Source organism: Lissotriton vulgaris, chromosome 6 (genome assembly GCF_964263255.1).
Source record: "Lissotriton vulgaris chromosome 6, aLisVul1.2, whole genome shotgun sequence".
Classification (NCBI taxonomy): domain Eukaryota; kingdom Metazoa; phylum Chordata; class Amphibia; order Caudata; family Salamandridae; genus Lissotriton; species Lissotriton vulgaris.
Window position 1 is genome coordinate 1,047,775,684 of NC_141694.1, and position 18,359 is coordinate 1,047,794,042.

The 18,359-nt window shown below is 44.7% G+C and overlaps 1 protein-coding gene across 1 annotated transcript in view; it reads left to right on the plus strand.

Annotated features, from left to right (window-relative positions):
- Positions 1 to 18,359, plus strand: part of NUP133 (nucleoporin 133) — a 1,523,409-nt gene that overhangs the window by 1,394,445 nt on the left and 110,605 nt on the right. The window contains exon 24 of the mRNA XM_086927107.1: positions 15,886 to 15,950. Within this exon, the coding sequence (XP_086783233.1) occupies positions 15,886 to 15,950 (65 nt within the window). The remainder of the gene's footprint in view (positions 1 to 15,885; positions 15,951 to 18,359) is intronic.

An 18,359-nucleotide genomic window follows, 5' to 3' on the forward strand; every position in this document is an offset into this window, starting at 1 on the left:
GAACGAGGTGGGAACAACGGAAACTACCCAACTGCAACAGCAAAAATGTCATTTATATGATAACCTGCCCTTGCAATTTGGAGTATATTGGCATGACAAAAAGACCAGTGAAAATACGAATCGGGGAACATAAGAGCAATATCCGTTGTAAGAAGACAACGACAAAAATGGCCACACATTTCATTGAGAATGGACATTGTGTGAATGACATCAGGTGGACAGTAGTTGAACAACTCCCATCTGAACAAGGACTCTTTGAGAAAGAGCAGAGATGGGTTTTTAGACTGGGGACTAACACTACAGGTCTAAATGACAATATCCCCTGGGGCCAGTTAACTTAGATGATGCCCTGATGAATGTCCTCTTCAACGCGGCGTAAATACAATTTATGTAAACAGAGTGTCTCATGAAGATTTCCAGACTTTCCCCACATGAGCATCTACCAGACGAACCATAATATGCCCGGGGGTCTGCATCTTTCATTCATCCCTAGAATATATATCCACTCATCCTGGTAATATGTATTCTCTGCCCCTTGGCAAAAGAAAACAAGCAAACAATGAAACGCAGTATTATGAACAAAGTGGGCGTTTTTTCCAACGAAACGCCATGCACATTGTGTCCGTTAGGAGGAAAAACATCATTCGTATTGCCATAACTGACCATCATGAGATATGAGACAAGCGCAGGATAGCGCATGCACATAACGGGTAACAGACACCCATAACAGCGCATGCGCAGCAGGACAAAACACACCGCATGGACGCTTGCATGAAGGAAAGACGCGAGAAAACAATGACCGCGAGCAAGGAACCGACAATGACCATATATGGCCATAAGGAAACCACAATCATGCAAGTAACTAACTAAAACCGGCAATGACCATATATGGCCATAAGGAAACCACAATCATGCAATTAACTAACTAAAACCGGCAATGACCATATATGGCCATAAGGAAACCACAATCATGCAATTAACTAACTAAAACCGACAATGACCATATATGGCCATAAGGAAACCTTAGTCATGCAATTAACTAATTAACTCCAACCCGGGAAAAGGTATAAAACCCCGGTTTCAAAATTCCTTCTGGCATTATCACCGGAGCCACGTAGGGATCGATCGGGAGGTATTTCCTGGTAGAAATCGTGAGTAGAAAGGTCTGATGATTGTGAGCACTGCCACCACTACATGAATGTAAGTTAAACCAAGACCTGAATATGCCTTTCTTTCTCAAACAGGTGCTAGTTAGCACACCAGATCCTGACGTTTTGGCTCATGAGGTTTATCTGCAACTCCAAAACAGTATGTTGTAAATATGTAATGGCATGAAATTGACATTTTTCCTCCTCACTTTACAGGGATATAACACAAACTTTGTCCTTTCCCTCTTTACCAACAATAGTGTTATGACCAGGAAATGATTTGAAAACAGCTGATCAAAAATTTCCTCATGAAGTGTGTGTGCTCTATGTTGTGTGTCAGTGAGTCTAGTGTGTTTTTTGTAAAATATTTGTATCCCACTATAAGCACTGGAATACAGCTATAGTATGTCACCTGTAACCACTGGACATTTTACCTATGGATATGGAGAGAGAGACCACCAGAAAAAAAAATGTTGTCTTCTTTCCTTTACAGGTTGATCAATAGACAACGTCTTTTTTTGCTAGGTACATTACTTTTACCTGCACTGTAATTTTTCCTCACTTTTATCAGAACATTCTGGTATTAGTTAGAGAAACGTGAGTAAGCTGGGGATTTGTGCACCCCGTCCTGAAGAAGGTGCTTCTGGCACCGAAACATGTTGACGCACACAAAAAGGAGGTAACGCACATTGTCAGCGTAGTGACCTCCCACCCTCATTTTTAACAGCACCAGCCCGGGGGCTTATTAAATAATTTTTAGTCACCCCACGAGCCAGGTTCTTTTTAACTATCACTATTTCCCAAACCCCACAATACACTCACATTTATTCAAAATACCCCCTCACCAACACCACACATAGTCTAACAAGTGCTCCCACGTCTCCGTAGGTCGCAGCACGCCGTACCCCTTAGAGGGGTACGATGACCCCGATGATGAAGCATGACACCAAGGGGCCTGTTGGTGTGTGAGGGGACCTAAAAACATAAAGGTGTTCCCCACTGTGGAGGAGACACCCTTAATCTCAAGGAGGGTATGGTTCATCAGCCTTATGTGATCTCTGCAATATGAAAAATCAGGACTTGCTCCATGTCATCTTTGTTTGCCCAGCTCTAATGTCGCACAGGCGAAAGTGGCTAAGACCCATCTGTCTCCAATTGAATATTCTGTCTGCTACTGCTTTTATTGCGGCTATGAACAACCCCCCTAATGAAATGTTCTGTTTTAAATTGTATAACTTTTTAAAATGTTTTTTGACTCTGTATTAGGTGGTTGTTTAGACGTCCAGTTCACTGTGTATTTTTATTCATTATTCTATGTAATGTAATATCACTTATTCAAGATTTTATGGAATGTAATGCTATGTCTTTTATGTGGATCTCATGAGAGTTCCGTAATCATAAATACAAAAATAAACTTGAAAACTTGACAGTCCTCACAGAAAAAGCTGCAGCACCTCTTCTCTTTCCATTCCCAACATCACCAGACATAGAACTCACAGACTGAAACCTAGCTTGATATGCACTAATGAAATGATCTACATCTGCTCCCAAAAATCCAGCACATCCATATGACATAGGTTCCATCATAAATTGTAAGTCAGCAATCTTTAACTCTGCAGCAATTTCTCCCTTAATTATGGACAACATCTTGACTTCTTTCCACACACTGAAACACTGTTCACACCCTTTTCCATCTCTCTTTGATCTCCTACTGAGGCGTAATAGCAATGTGCTTCACCTAGATAGAATTGAAAGTGCTGGTGGCGGAGTAGCCAATATTTGCAAAGAATCCTCATCTTGCACACTACCAGATACTACTCCAAGACATTCTAATCACTGACTGCCAACACTGGTATTTTCACATCTTTTACAGATAGACCAAATACCATCTGTCAAGCACTCCGTATTACTGAACTGTTTCTTGAGGAACTTATCGATTAGCTTCTTTCTTTGTGTTAAGGACTGAGTTCTCAGAAATGTTTAGCTTCCAATGGAAGAAACCAATAAACAACCTACACCAGTGAACTCATTTTGTTACGAAAATGATGTAACCCAGGACTGCAAATTTCCAACCCGTACCAACGGTGCCTCCCTTCATTAGGGATCTCAAAACCTGCATGCACTATTTTGCGTGATCCGATCCGTGTTGACTTGTTGGGCCTCTCCCTTTTTTTATTTGATAATCTGGAAATAGCCCTGTACAGCGAAGATATCCAGTATATTAATAATAATAGTAATATCCAGTATACTTAATGACCTTGCTTTGGCTAAAAGCATGTACAAAAATCCCAACCTGCCTGCATGTGGGTTCAACAAGAAAGTGGATAATCAGAGAATGATTGTATGTCTGGATAAGAGAAGATGGAAGATAACTCCCATTGTTTTCCAAACTCACATCCCTACAAAAGAAAAAAGTCAAGTCAATAAAGCTTTATTTCGGCAGTTTTCAACCATAAAAGCAAAGTACAAAACACAATCTAAAATCTAAAATTTTAAACTGTTGATCCAGAGGATTATATAAAGCTTTACATAAGACAAGATTAAAAATATGAATAAAATCAAGATACAAATATAATATATTACAAGGAGTTAAAATAGGAATTATAAAAAGGGAGGGCGGTGAACACCAAAATGGCAAGATTATTTAATAGTAAGAGATGCTTATCATTCCTTAGGGTTCACCTAGCTTGGGAGATTTTCTGTAGCCTTAATCCTAGCTCTGCGACTGCACCACATTGAAAACAAGAACCTTGAGGTGGCAAACGCTATCAATGGAGTGGAGTCATATTTCAATATCCTATAAACTACTAGGTAGTTGTTCCTGAAACCCAAATTAATACATAATTGCAGAATCCACCTTACTCTGGCTTTTTTTTATAAAGGGGGCAGAATGACACAACATGGAGGTCCGACTTTTCCTTTTCAGTGCAGCCTGGACAACCCAGAGGAGTGGTAGAGATACCTCTCCATTTATTTGTTAAAGCCCTTAATGGAAGTGTTCCATGCCTGAATTGCAGATAAAGTTTCTTTGCCATGAGGGGCTGGATGTTGTCCAGAGTCTGTTCAAATTTATAAGTGTGTTTGACCTCCAGAAAACTATTAGTTAGGACACCCAGTCGACACTCCAAATTGTGTTCAGGGAGATTGATTTCTTGGAAATGAGAGGACATGAATGCTCCGGAAAGTTCCAAAGATTAGGTCTCCCGATTTTAATGCAAAGATGTCTAATGTGCTGGACCCATGGTAACTTCCCGGCACCCGAGATAGTCAGGACGTTCTTTAGTTCCTCCCTGTAGGTAGCCAGTTTGGGGGTGCTCCAGAGTCGTCGCCAAAAGAGGAGAGGACGATTGGCAATTATATCCTTTATGGGATCAACTCCCAGATCTAACCTCAAGGGGATAAGTGGTGTGCCCTTCGGGAGCCCCAAAAGACATCTAAAAAAATTGTTCTCAGTCAGAACTAGTGAATTCTCGATGCAGTGGCCCCACAGTTCGACCCCGTAAAGGGCTCCCCCCCTGGCTTGAGTCTTGTAAATTTCCACCGGGGGGCCCACTATTTTCAAACTGCACTTGTTAAGGACCTTAAGAATACCACCGGAAGATTGCATCAATTTGAGGTTTACTTTTGTTATTTGTGGCCCCAAATCCATTTGATCATTGATACCGACCCCCAGGTATTCAAAAGAGGACGTTTTCTCCAAAGCTATCCCATTCATTTGCGGATGAGGACAATTGAGAGTCTTTGCATGAAAGACCATATATTTGGTCTTAGCGAGATTTATCTCAAGATTTCTATCTTTGCAAAAATTACAAAACTCTGTCAAAGTCCTTTGCAATCCCATAGAGGACTTGGATAATAAAAGTGTGTCATCCGCAAACATAAGTGCAGGAATCTTGCGGTTCGCCAGCCGAGGGAAGTCCAAATCTTTTGTGGCCAATAAATCCGCAATCAAGCCATTAAGGAAGAGAGAAAAGAGTGTTGGGGCCAGAACACAGCCCTGACCCCCTTTTCCACTGGGAAGGGGGCTGTTAATTCCCCTCTTTTCCCAAAGCATACCCTTGCAAATGTTTTTTGTGCAGGCGTTCGATCTGGTCGCATAGATATGGTAGCCGCAGATCTTAGATTGACAAAAGTAAGGTACAAACTACCCCCTTCCATAGTGACATTCTTCCAGTAAACCATTTGCAGTCTGAATACCTGGTTGATGGTAGAAACCTTCGACCGGAATCCTGCTTTAATGGTGTGAGGATCTGATGTTCCCCCATCCAAGACTGCATTCTTGTCAATAAAAAACGGGCATAAAGTTTCTCGGAGACATCTATTAAGCTGATTGGGCGGTAATTCGCTGGGTCTAAGAGAGTCATTTTTAAATATTGGCACAATTTCTGCTCCCAGCCAGGTTGGAGTTAGCTTCATGCCCTAAAGGAGGGCATTAAAGAATACCCATAGATAAGGCACCCAAACCTTGCGTTCGCTACGATACAAGTCGCCAGGGATTTTATCCAGGCATGGGGCCTTTGCTGGCAGTAAAGAGTCCAGAGCCAACCCCACTTCTTGCATAGTACATGGAGGGATGTTATTATCTATACTGCTGGAATCGGGAGTCACACTGGGGATCACAGGAGTAACAATCGGGTCTGGGGCGGTATCTTTGATGTCTATAGAGTATAATTTCTTAAAATGACATCTCCAGACTGCTTCGCTAACAGGCTCAATTGCTGGTACTCCTTCAGTATTGGCAGACTTAACAAGATTCCAGAAAGTTCTTAGATCACGGTTATCGAGGGCAAATTTGATGTTCTCCCATCTGTCCGGCTCCCATTCCCGCTTCGCCTCGGCAATAATTTTCTTATAATGGGCCCTAGCAGCTCTTATGCTCAAGGGAGTTCCCTTTTTGATTTCCACTAGTAGGGCACGTTTGGCTAAGCCACATGATTTATTGTGCCATTGATTTTTACTATGAGATCGTTCCTTAGAGTCAGAGATAGTATAAAAGAAACCCGCTAGTTTACCGCATAATTCTTGATGGATATTCTGAAAAGAGGAGAGATAAACCTGACTAGAACTATCATATGGTATGTTAAAAGCATTCTCTAGAAAGGGAATGGCGAGATTGTATAGTGCAGCACCCTTGTCCTAGGCCTGTACAACTTTGGTCCATCTCACCCTTCGCCCTCCATTGGCAACAGTTAAGTAGGAGTGGGGGACTAACTCCTCAGAGAGATGTTTTTTACTATGTCCCAGGATAGGTTTCAGTTCCAGAACCAGTGGATTATGGACACTATCAGGCCCCGGGCTTACCCAGAAGTTTTTTATACAACTCCAAAATTTAACACTAACCATGATGTAATCTATGGTGGAGCTGCTTTCAAGCCTGTTGTAGGTGATGTTCCCAGGAGTATCCAAAGGGAATCTACCATTGCATGCTCTGAGAGAGTGGGAGACTGTAAGCTTGTGAAGTTACACCCCTAAGGGGGTCCAACCACGAGCAGGATACATATTGCATTCTGGGATGGCCCATACAAAATCTTCCTCGTGGGTAATAGAATTAATACCAGGCAATGGTTCGTAATGGGAATTGAAATCCCCCCCCCCCCTATAACTTTATATACAGAGGTGGAAAGGGAATAAGAGTAGGGTGTCAAGCAAGGTCAGAGTATGTGAAGACTGCGTGATTGTGGTAGGGCGAGAGTACACATTAATGAGGGCTACCTTAGGACCATCCACAAAAGTTAAAAGTAGACACAGAATGTCTGGAGATTGGGTGTCGTTTAATTTCACAGACCAACCTAAATGGGTACCCATCCAGATGCAGAGACCACCAAACGGTCTCCCTCTAGAGCCCTGGGAAGCAGGGTTTACAAATGAGGTGAATCCTGCTCTATAGGGTGTTGTCAAAGCCCAAGTTTCCTGGAATATACACAGGTCGAACGTGTCTATGTATTCCCCCCCAATCAGGAATGTCTAGATTTGAACTGATTCCTGTGATGTTCCAAGATATGATCCTAATATTAGGGCGCTCAACTACTGTGGTGTTAGGTGCAGAAGCGGAACTCCGAGTTGGCTCAGCTCGGGTAGGAGAATGCTGATTGGTTTCTGTATTATCTGCGGGTGATTGCAGAGCATGAGAAGAACTAGATACCTCCCTCCCAATGTGTCTATCCTCACTACGAGTCACCTCTGAATAGGTGCCGTGGAAGTGTGGGAGCATCTCTGTGCATATTACTAGCGGAGGTAAGAGTCAATCCACCAGTTCCAGGGAACTAAATCTGTTATTAACAGGGACACCAAAATTCCCAGCAAACACTCCAGATGGGAGTTGGTAGTCCCTATAACCCCTGGGTATACCAGTTTCCCTTACCATGTGATAAGGTCTTCCTATAGAGGTCATCCCATCCGGTTGGTAAAAGTAGGCTAGTGGGAGTGACTGTATAGTACCAGCTGTGTTCCCACACCCCCACTCGAGTATATGGTTAACCACACCTCGGTCCCTAAAGTTAATTACTACACAATCCCCCAAGATATCTTTACACCTCAACCCGACCCAACTAACCCTGCGAGCAAACAATATTTCTCCCTGCTCGGGTCGTTAAATGGTCTATTCCTGTTCAACCAGAAAATTGTCTTATTTTTTAATTCAGGATAGGATTCTGAATGATCAGGTTTTAGGTTTGGGACCCCGGCTAGAACAACTATATAGGGAGATGCTGCAGGTGGCAAATTCAGACAAAAGAAAAAAGAATCAAAAAGAAAACTCTCCTTTTAGTCTAAATCCTCATTTTTCAGCTGCAAACTTAAAATGACAAACAGAGTCCGAAAACTTTTTGTAAACTATTAATGAGTGTGTATCACCCCCAGACTGATGGGCAGAGTGAACTCTTAAAAAAAAAACCTGGTCAGTATGGAAGGGAATCATTCTGAGCCGGTCTCGAGAAAGTGCAACCTCCTCTTGCAATGCCTCATAGTTGCATACAGAGAGATCCCACAAAAAGGAGGAACATTTCACCTCTTTGAACGCCTTATTTGCATCCTGTATGAGGCCCCTGACTTTTGTCGGCGATGTTAGGGTATTTTGGGGGGGGGGTAAGTACTGTATCCCATACCCATGACATAGCGAAGTATGTCCTTGACCTGTGAAAACTATTGGACCAGCTAATGAGAAAATATAAGGACAACCTTCAAGAAGGCAGTGAGCGGATGCATTGGAATGACTAGAAAGCTATGCTGGCCGACTGCCAGGCGGGTCAGGGAGTGAGTCCAAAATCAGAGTTGCCCTTTTTCTCTGAAGGGCAAATGGTGTGGCTCCCTATACAGTGGTGCAAAAGAGGCCTGAGGTCAACTATGTGATTGACACAGGTGCCAAATTGGAACCCAGTGAATTTCTTAAACTGTACCTCTGCAGGAAGTATATGGAGGCAATACTTGCAGTATGTGAGAAAGTCAAGGAGGGAACTAGATCCTCCCTGAGTAATTGCAAGGAGATGAAGAGGAAGGCTTAGTAGATGGAGGTAAGCTTGCCTCTGACTGTACACCTGTGGAGCAAGCTGAGTGTAAAGAACTGCTGGTCCTGTTTGCCCACCTGTTCTCCCTCACCAATGGTTGATGCCAGTCGGTGGGCATGATGTAGACAAAGGGAATAGCCTGCCTAACGGGAGCAGGGTTTGGGCCAGAATGCATCGAAAGGGAGGTTACTCGATGCTTGACTAAGGTGTAATTTAGCACTATCACAGTTAATGAGCAAGACTGGTGTTACTGTTACCCAAGGATAGGGTTGGCAGACCTGCTCTTCTGTATGGATTGCCAAAGCCTCAACCAAGTTACAATGACAGTTGGCTCATCCCAGTGTGAGCTCAAAATCTGGCGGAATGATTCAGTGCAACGAAGTTCATGAGCACACTTGATCTGAACAGTGACTAATGACGGGTTGCGAAAGATATGTCAGTTTTAGACAAATTACATTGCTGTGTTCAATGGTCCCAGGAGGACTACCTGTTTCACCTTTAGCATGTGTTAGTAGAGGTGCATCCGGCCAACTCAACCATCAAAGCAACTACACACTAGATGGATCAGTCTTCTGAAGCCTACCTCATGGACTAGCTTTGAACTTTCCTGGTGTACACAAAGAGTAAGATTTCTAGGGCCTCGCTGGTTACTACCAAAATGTACTAAGGTGTGTAGGTCGAGCTAGAGTAAATGTAGGTCATCCATAGGAGATCTGCGGGTTTGGTGAGGAAGAGGAAGTCTGAGGCATGTGTTTTGATGAGGTCCCAGATCTTGGTGGCGTGTTTACAGAGTGAGCGTGTGTTGAGCATGCAAGCAAGGTGGGGCCTTTAGGTGCCAGCACCAGATCTGAAAGGGCCTGGGCTGGTCGGATGACCTGTCCCAGGTAAGTGAGGGGGTGGGAGCTGGGCCTAGGCACCTGCTCAACAGGGTCGCACAGCGGGCACCATTAAGTAGGCCCAAGAGTGGAAGCGCAGGGGTGAGGTGGGCTGTCCTAGGGAAGGGCGGAAAGAAGATGTAAGAAGCGGCTGATGACACAGGCGAGCAGGTAAGTGGGCCAGAAGGGAGGAAAAGCACAGGACAAGGGATAAAAGGGCCTGGGGGAAAGGGGGAGAAGGAGAGAGAGACAAAATTGGTAAAAAAAGAGTCAAAAAGAAGCAAAACAAAGTCAAGTGTGAGATTTGAGTTTTCAAAAGAGCGAAACGGAGGGAGTCTAAAAAAAAGAGCACAGAAAGACCATAAGAAAAGCAGAGGGCACAGAAAGAGCCCAAAAAGAGCACAGAAAGGCAGTGAAAGTAGTCCAAGATGGCACAGAGCAGAAGAGAGCAGAGCGAGCAATGAGTGAGAAAGAGAAGTCAAGAAAACAGTGTGTGAATGGTAGGGCCGATGGTCCAAGAGGCGAGAGAGTGGAGGGAAGGTGAGAGGAGCAGCAGGAGTGAGAGAGGGCCTCGAGACACTAAGGCCAGGTCGGAAAAATCCTAGACTGGTTGGAGGACCAGTACCATGTAAGAGAGGGGGGGGTTGGGCCTAGACTAAGAGTGACAACCCTAAGTTGCTCCAGTGGTCTTTTTCCTTTGAGGAGCTGTACTTCACTGGGAACTTTAGGTAATGTTACAGCATGGAAATGCAGATGGTCTTTCTGGTCAATTTATCTTGCCCAGCAGGGCTCTGCTCTGGGCACTATCAAGGGCTACCTTTCTGCTCTTTCAGCCTTTTTGAGGCTACCTGATCAACCTTCTTTGTTCAAGTCCCCTATCGTTAATCGATTCCTGAAAGGCATCACACATACGTTCCCTCCTGTTCCTTTTGTGATGCCTCAGTGGGACTTGAACTTGGTTCTAACTTTTCTGATGTGCGCTCCCTTTGAGCCACTTCACAACTGTCCTCTTCGCCTTTTCACTTTGAAGACTGCCTTTCTGGTGGCCATCACCTCTGCCAGGAGAGTGAGTGAGCTCCAGGCTCTATCTTGTAAACCTCCTTTCCTTTCAGTCCATCCGGACAAGGTTGTGTTACGGACAAGGCCCTCGTTCCTACCCAAGGTAGTCACGGCCTTCCATATTGGGCAATCTATCACCTTGCCCACCTTCTTTCCGCCTCCGCATCCCTCGAGAGAGGAAGAGAGGCTCCACCGTCTGGACCCAAAACGTGCGCTCTCATTCTATTTGGATCGCACACGCCAGTTCCGGGTGGATGACCAACTCTTTGTTGGTTAGGTGGGCGCTAAGAAAGGGAAAGCGGTGCACAAGCAGACCATCTCGCGGTGGATCATCTTGTGTACCCAGGCGTGTTACTCCTTGGCTAAGAAGGAACCCCCTGTGGGGCTAAGGGCTCATTCCACTCAAGCCACAGCGACTACAACTGCCTTGGGCCAAGGTGTGCCCTTGCAGGACATTTGCCAGGCGGCTACGTGGGCCTCGCTGCACACGTTTGCAAGACACTATTGCCTGGACAGTCAAGTCCGGAGGGATGGCTTCTTTGGCCGTTCCGTCCTCCAGGACTTTCTGGTGTGATTATTGGTTCGCAGACCCACCACCACGGGGTTAGTATTGCTGGGGTATCTATTCTAAGGTAAGGAATCTATCACTAACGTGTCTCTTTCAGATGCACAAGTTACTACTTGTGTAACGATATATCTGTAAGAGACATTAGTTAGTGATAGATTCCTTACCGACCCACCCATCCTCCCCGTTCTGCGAACCGATATCTAGGGTTAAGGTCATCCCCTTTCAGGGCCCTAGTTTCATGGCACCAGTGTTGGTTTTTGGCATAGCTCTGCGTTTCTGGCGCGGAAAAGCTGTGTCTAAGAACTGACGTCAGCACGCGGAGGCGGCGTCTAAGTACTCCGACGACGTCATCACGACGCCGACGACGGTTGCGGAGCCGCAGACGACGCCTACCGACGCGCAAGGGTACTGCTACGCAAAAGTTTCCGGATCCAGTCTGACGCCTGGGGATATTCTAAGGTAAGGAATCTATTCTAAGGTAAGGAATCTATCACTAACTAATGTCTCTTACAGATATATCGTTACACAAGTAGTAACTTGTGCTTTAGGTGCATAACCAATTGGACATTGGTTCACCTTATCAGCCCCTGTACAGTGCACTATAGGTACCCAGGGCATAGGTGCATCCAAGGCCTACCAGGGGCTGCAGCATATCTTTTGCCACCCCTGGCTGGCTATCCAAACTGACACAACTGGCTGATCACTCAGCTGGGGCAAGGTGGTGTAATCACCCCTTGCTTAGATATAGTATACCTATATCTGGACACATATGCACCTATAAGTCACTCCTATGGCAGGCCTTATCAATCCTGGAGGCATGGTGCTTGGTTTTATGTGAGATGGTGCTCTAGCATGAGCTGATCCTGTCTGCAGCTTTCGGGACCAACTCCCTTAGCTGTTCTGGGATATTGCCATACCATATACTCTTAAGTGCATTATAATCCTCGCGGTTACTTGCTAACTTTGGTTTGGCTTTAAGGTGTCATACGCTTTGGAATACTACCCCCTCGCCAGTTCTGTCGATGGGGGTAGCATTCCACCCTTCTAAAGGGAGAAGACATGTTACTTTGCTTAAACGCGGTTAAATCTAACCAGAGCCCCAGCATCACAAAATGGATGCTGCTGCCACAGACACAAGTCTGGCCTCCTGCTGCTGACCGAAACTCCGGCAGGGGAGGCCTGGACAAATGGTATCCTGTCACAGGGAGGTGTTACACCACCCCAGACAGGAGATAATGGATTGTAGCAGGGAGGGTTGAATGAAACTAGACACTGCCTGGGGCGCACAAGGCGTCCCATGCATAGCCCAGTTCAAACCGGTGCTGGGGCACTCCAAACCCAGCTCTGGCGCGAAACTGGACAATGGGAAAGGGGTGTAACCACCCCCTTCCTGGGTCCCACCCATAGGAGGGACCTAGCAGGTGATCCAGCCCCTTGATTTGGAATAAAGGTAGGAGCTGTGCCAATGGAATTTAGATCATCCTGACTGAAACTTTGAAACAAAACTCTGGACCCTTCGACATCCTACTCAACGTAAAAGACTGAAGAAGCTCCCTTGTGGTCAAGGAGTGGCCACCCTGTGCAAGCAGGCACCATCAGCGCAACAAGACTTTCTTTGCCGTTGCTCCCGCCGGAGCTCGAACGACAGAGACAGACAAGACCTGGACTCCCAGACTTCCAACAGCCCGATCCACAGTCCTAGCTAAGCTTAGACCCGTGGAGGCGACGAGAGACGTGGGACAGGCCACCTTGAAAAGTCGACGAAGTGCTTCCAGCGCAGCCCCCGAGGCACCCTCGACGCTGTGCTTTGGGGTTTGAGAAGCCCCAGCCCCGAGCAGCCTGGCTCCAAAGATCACCTCTCCACACTCTCCGGGTGCTGCGTGGGGCCCTTTTGCACTTTTCCTGCTCGACGCGTTGTCCGGTCCCTTGCCCGTTGGCTACTGGCCTCTGTGACGACGAAACATTGAAACTACACTGCTGGTCTGGTTTCTCCAGACTGGCCCCAGCTCCCCTGAAAAGGAGCCATCGATCTGACCCTCCCGGTCCGATCAAGAAGACATCTTCGAGTCCTGCGCGGGTTGCCTTTGCCAAGGCTTGGTGACTCCGAATCGAGTACCGACACCGCTGACAGCAAGAGCCTTCTTCGGACAGCTCGTGTTCACCAGCTGGTCATCCTCGATCCTTCCTTGTCCACGTGGCAGCGGAGACAAACCCCTCGACATCACCGGATTGCAACCCGACATCGCCTGGTTCCTTCCTGGTTCCTCGCTGGTCACTGGCTAGTGACTTGAACATTGTCCCCCCTGTTTTCAGGTACTCTACATCTTCAATCCACCCTTGGATCCAACCGGACTCTTCTCTCCTGGCCGCCTGCAGCATCTTCATCTCCAGGCTCCATAGAACTTCACAACGAAACCCGACACACTTTGGCACCTATACACCCGCTTCCTGTGGGTGAGGTAACGATCTAACTCCGGTGCTCCTATAGTGGATTACACCTCTAGTGTCCTAGTTTTAAGTGGCTAAGTTCTAGTCCAGTCGGAAGTCTCCGAAACCTATATCTTTCTAATTTTTACGCACCATTGACTTGTATGGTTGCCTATACTCTGCACCCGTATCCTGTGGGCCTCTCCCGACCTAACCTTCGTTAGTCCAGTGTAGGCCCAGCGATTCCCAAGGCCCTGGGCCTGTTCATTGTTCGTGACGTGGTACTTATACCACTTTCTTAATATATGGTTTGAGTGGCCACCCGGCCTATCCATAATTGTGCAGCTTATTGTATGTTATACTGTGTTCTTTGTTTAACGCTTGTGCTCCTGTGCTCATAAAGAGTTAAGGGGATTATTCTAGAAATAAATACATATATTTTGTAATATATAACTTGCGTGGTGTCCTTTCATTTGGTATTTTAAGGGATTGCATATGGTAAAACAGCTGGCTTCACATGCCCTCTTGAGTTTAGACTAAGACTGCTTTGTCCACGCTACCATTAGGATAGCTGGTCTATAAGGTTGACTTACAACCAATTACCATAAGGGTCGTTTGGACTGGTGCAAGGTGCTCACTAGAATAGTGAACACCATATACCAGGCCAACTTCTTACACTGCCACATATGAACATTGCATGCACAAATAATGTGCAGTGGAATACATCAATTGACTACATTTGGGGGGCCATTTCCAAACAGTGTGCAGGAGCTGATTGGTCAATGTAGTACAGTTGAGGATAGCCTGCAAACCAGGAGTGGAGTCTGATTGCTATCCTCCAGCCATCTATTAACTGAGCCTGGTTTAAGGTTCCTTCAAGGAGAGCTGTTAGAACTACCTGGTGAAAAGAGTGCCCTGCCTTCTACGAGAAAGGATTTCTGGACAGCACGCTCCAGAGGAAAGCCTATCTGAAATTAGTTTGAGCCCAGCTGCCTAACAACCCCTGGGAAGCTATGCAGGAGAGAAAACTTGAACTCCCATCTCCACTGCCTGATGCTTGTTGAAGTATCGTCTTGTACAGAGTCTTGGGGTTAAACCTTTTTGCCTCGCTCCATTTGTTGCCTTCACTAGACCTTGAGGATCACCTCTGTTTTGTCTACTGTCCTAGGGACTGTCAAAGTGGTAATTAACTGAGACTTCCCTGATCTCTGAAGCAAAAACAATGTTCCGATCTGTTGAGTAGTTTTGTTTATATCAGCAGTTGAAAACCTGACTCATGTTTTCTCCCTGCGCATGTCCCTCGTGCCGAGGACACACTCCAGAACCCACTCTAGCAAGGCAAATAAAAACACCAGCCATCAGCGGCTTCAAAGATACTGCACCCTAAGTAAATATTACTGACCACTGGTGCTTGAAAATCCCAACTGTGAAATCCATCTGCAAAGATACTGTACCTTTTAGTGCAGCCACATGAAAATAGGAGTGCTCTTGTGTACGGGTACTGGGACCACCTTCAGTAATCTAATACTGTGATCTACTGTGGACCTCTGTGTCTCCGGTACTGGGACCTGTACGTTGCCCCCTTAGACCTTCTTTATATGCCATGATCTGTGATTCTCCTTCAAGGTGTAGTTGATTGACTCCTCTCCAAAAATATAAGGAGTATGACAACATTTGACAACCTTTGAAGCTGTCTGCAGTCCCACTGATACAGCCCCATTTGAACTAACCAACTAGATTGTGTGGATGCTGCTGCATCTGAGAGGTAACCATGCATGTAGTTTTGGGCATCTTCGGATCTGAGGGTAGATTTGCAAATCTAATATTTACAAGCAACACTGAAAAAGTATTGTCACTGTCTTCTCTGTGAAAGAAGCATAGCGCCTACCCCATAGGTGTGATGAAGAAAATTTAAGCCAGGTGCTTGGCTAGGAAGTGTTTAGATGGTCCTTATTGGTTCAATCTCTTACACGAACACACACCTCTCCTCTGTCTCTATCTCTACTAATATGTTGTTGGTATCAGGTAGGACATTCCAACATCTTGCACTGGGATATGAGGTATGTTGCATGTTAAAAATGTTTGTGTCTTCATAACAATACGTGTATGCACATGAAACTGTATTCCATTTTAATGCGAATGACTACTACTGCTTCACTTATTAAGAGGGTAAAGATGACAATATTGACTTACTCACATCTAAGCAGATCTTTTATTCTGTTTGAGTTAGAATGCTGTGGTGCCTACATTGTGTTTTTACCGAGATCTCATTCTAAGACATATCCAACAATGTTTTCCCTAATCAGGATGAAGAAGAGGATGTTGATGCACTGAAACTTGAAATACTGAGCAAGGCCCTTCAACGTGACACGTATGTCCTAATTACAGTCATTTAAACTGGCCAGTTCCCTATGTCCCTAAACTTTCGTTAATCTTTTTTTCGGGGGGCATCACAGAACATTTTATAATTTAACATGCCATTTTTAAACATAGAACTATTTTTAGATTGTGGTTTTATTTTGTGAATTGGATAACTAATCTGGGACTAAATAGATGTGTGCATGTAAGAACTGAAGCCCTATATTCACTTACATCATCTGTGCTGCAAGGAATTCATGTTTGAATGTCATTACTTTACTTTTATTCTGCTATTCAATTGGAACTCTCTGGTTTGCTTATTAATGTATAAACTTTCTTGCTTGTGGTCTCCAAGCCGTACTCCTCTAAAATTTAGAGACAGTCAGTAATCCACTTTTGTCTGGTCTATCATTATTTGGAATATATATATGTATGTATGTGTGTGTGTATATATATATATATATATATATATATATATATATACATATATATATATATATATATATACATATATATATATATATATATATATATTTATATATATATTTATATATTCCAGTACTCTATCCTTCAGAATCCAATCACCAGCCAGGACTCAGATAGACAAACGCGGACCCATTTTTTCGTGCTTTTCATTATTTATTTAAAGTTATTTCGCCACGCATCAGTATGCCGCCATGACGCGTTTCGGTCCGACCTGACCTTGATCACATGATTATATATATATATATTTTTTTTGATGCAATGGCCCGAAAGCTTCAAAGGACTCACTCACAGCAGCTGAAGCACAAGCTTTATTGAAAGGAAGGAACCGGCATCTTCATTTTGGGAAACAGTTTATGCCGACGCGTTTCGAGGATAGGACCTCTTCTTCATGGGCAGCTCTCGCAAATGCACAGATGGTTCCAATCAATGAATTTGACTGCATGCTGGACCCCCAGTGGGTCATGCGCAGTGTGTGTGTTTAGTAACTTGCATGCTCGGACGTGAAGTCTTTGTTGGAGTTCATTGTTGCTCACAGTGAGTTCCGTGCATTGCTAGAATTAAGGAGCATTTGTTTTACCTTTAGTAGGCTCCAAAATGCCATGCTGGTTCATTAATCATCCTCAGTTGCTGCGCTGATCGTAGCTTCAGTATAGTAACAAGTGCCACGCAGCCTCTCCTTGTAGTTCTGGAAACGGTGCGTCCTTTCACGGCAGGGCAGCCGTGTCGATAATTTTGATGCAATGGCCCGAAAGCTTCAAAGGACTCACTCACAGCAGCTGAAGCACAAGCTTTATTGAAAGAAAGGAACCGGCATCTTCATTTTGGGAAACAGTTTATGCCGACGCGTTTATGAGGATAGGACCTCTTCTTCATGGGCAGCTCTTGCAAATGCACAGATGGCTCCAATCAATGAATTTGACTGCATGCTGGACCCCCAGTGGGTCATGCGCAGTGTGTGCGTTTAGTAACTTGCATGCTGGGACGGGTGCTAGAACACTCGAGAGCGATAATGAATGGTGATATGATGTACCCGGTTGCTCGCCATTTTAAGACAGAACAGAAAGGGGATAGAACTCAGCTAAGATTTATCATTTTAGACCATGTACCGTTAAACCCATGAGGTGGTGACAGGGTGATCAGTCTGAGGCGACTAGAATCGAGATATATCATCGATTTACAGACAAAAACCCCAGGGGGTCTAAATTCCCATGAGGAATTAGCTGTACATTTAGGAGAATAACTGCATGAGGCAGAGGGACGGAGGTCTCTCTACAATATTATGAAGGTTTATTTTTTGATATAATGCTGTAGATGTTTGCAAAAAAATTGAATTTTTATGAATTCTTACATGTCCTCGGATCTGAAATTGATGAATTTTTGCATATTTGCAATTTTTAAAATTATGAGGTTAGCACAAACTGTTTAGTCTTTTTGTGGTTTTTTTTTGTATAATTTGAATGAAATGGGTAGAATGGTTTCTGGTTGTTATGTGGGGAAGGCATTTTAATGTGGATATGTGTACTTAGGATTTGCCATAATAAGCCCATACAGGGCAAGATATGAAAAAGCGGAAAAAGCACTAGGAACGATGGCCCATTAGAGGGCTTGATGTACAAACATAAGGCTTTGTTCCGTGGTCACGTGAGTGTCTTGGGAATTGTAGTTCTCGAAGGCCATCATGACGATGTTGTCTACAACTAAGGGACTATTTGTAGTCTAAATGGAATTGTATAATAGACAACGAATTTGGGTGTTACATTGGTAACAAGGATAATATAAATTTGTGTATATTGTCCAATTTTAAGAGCATTGTGGCAATGAATTTGCACATTCCAATATGTCTGCCATTTTCGGTTGTAATGCCGTTCTCCATGTCAAGTAAACCAATAGACATAAAAGAGGGCCGTTTCGTGCACGTCGCATCACCATTGAGAAA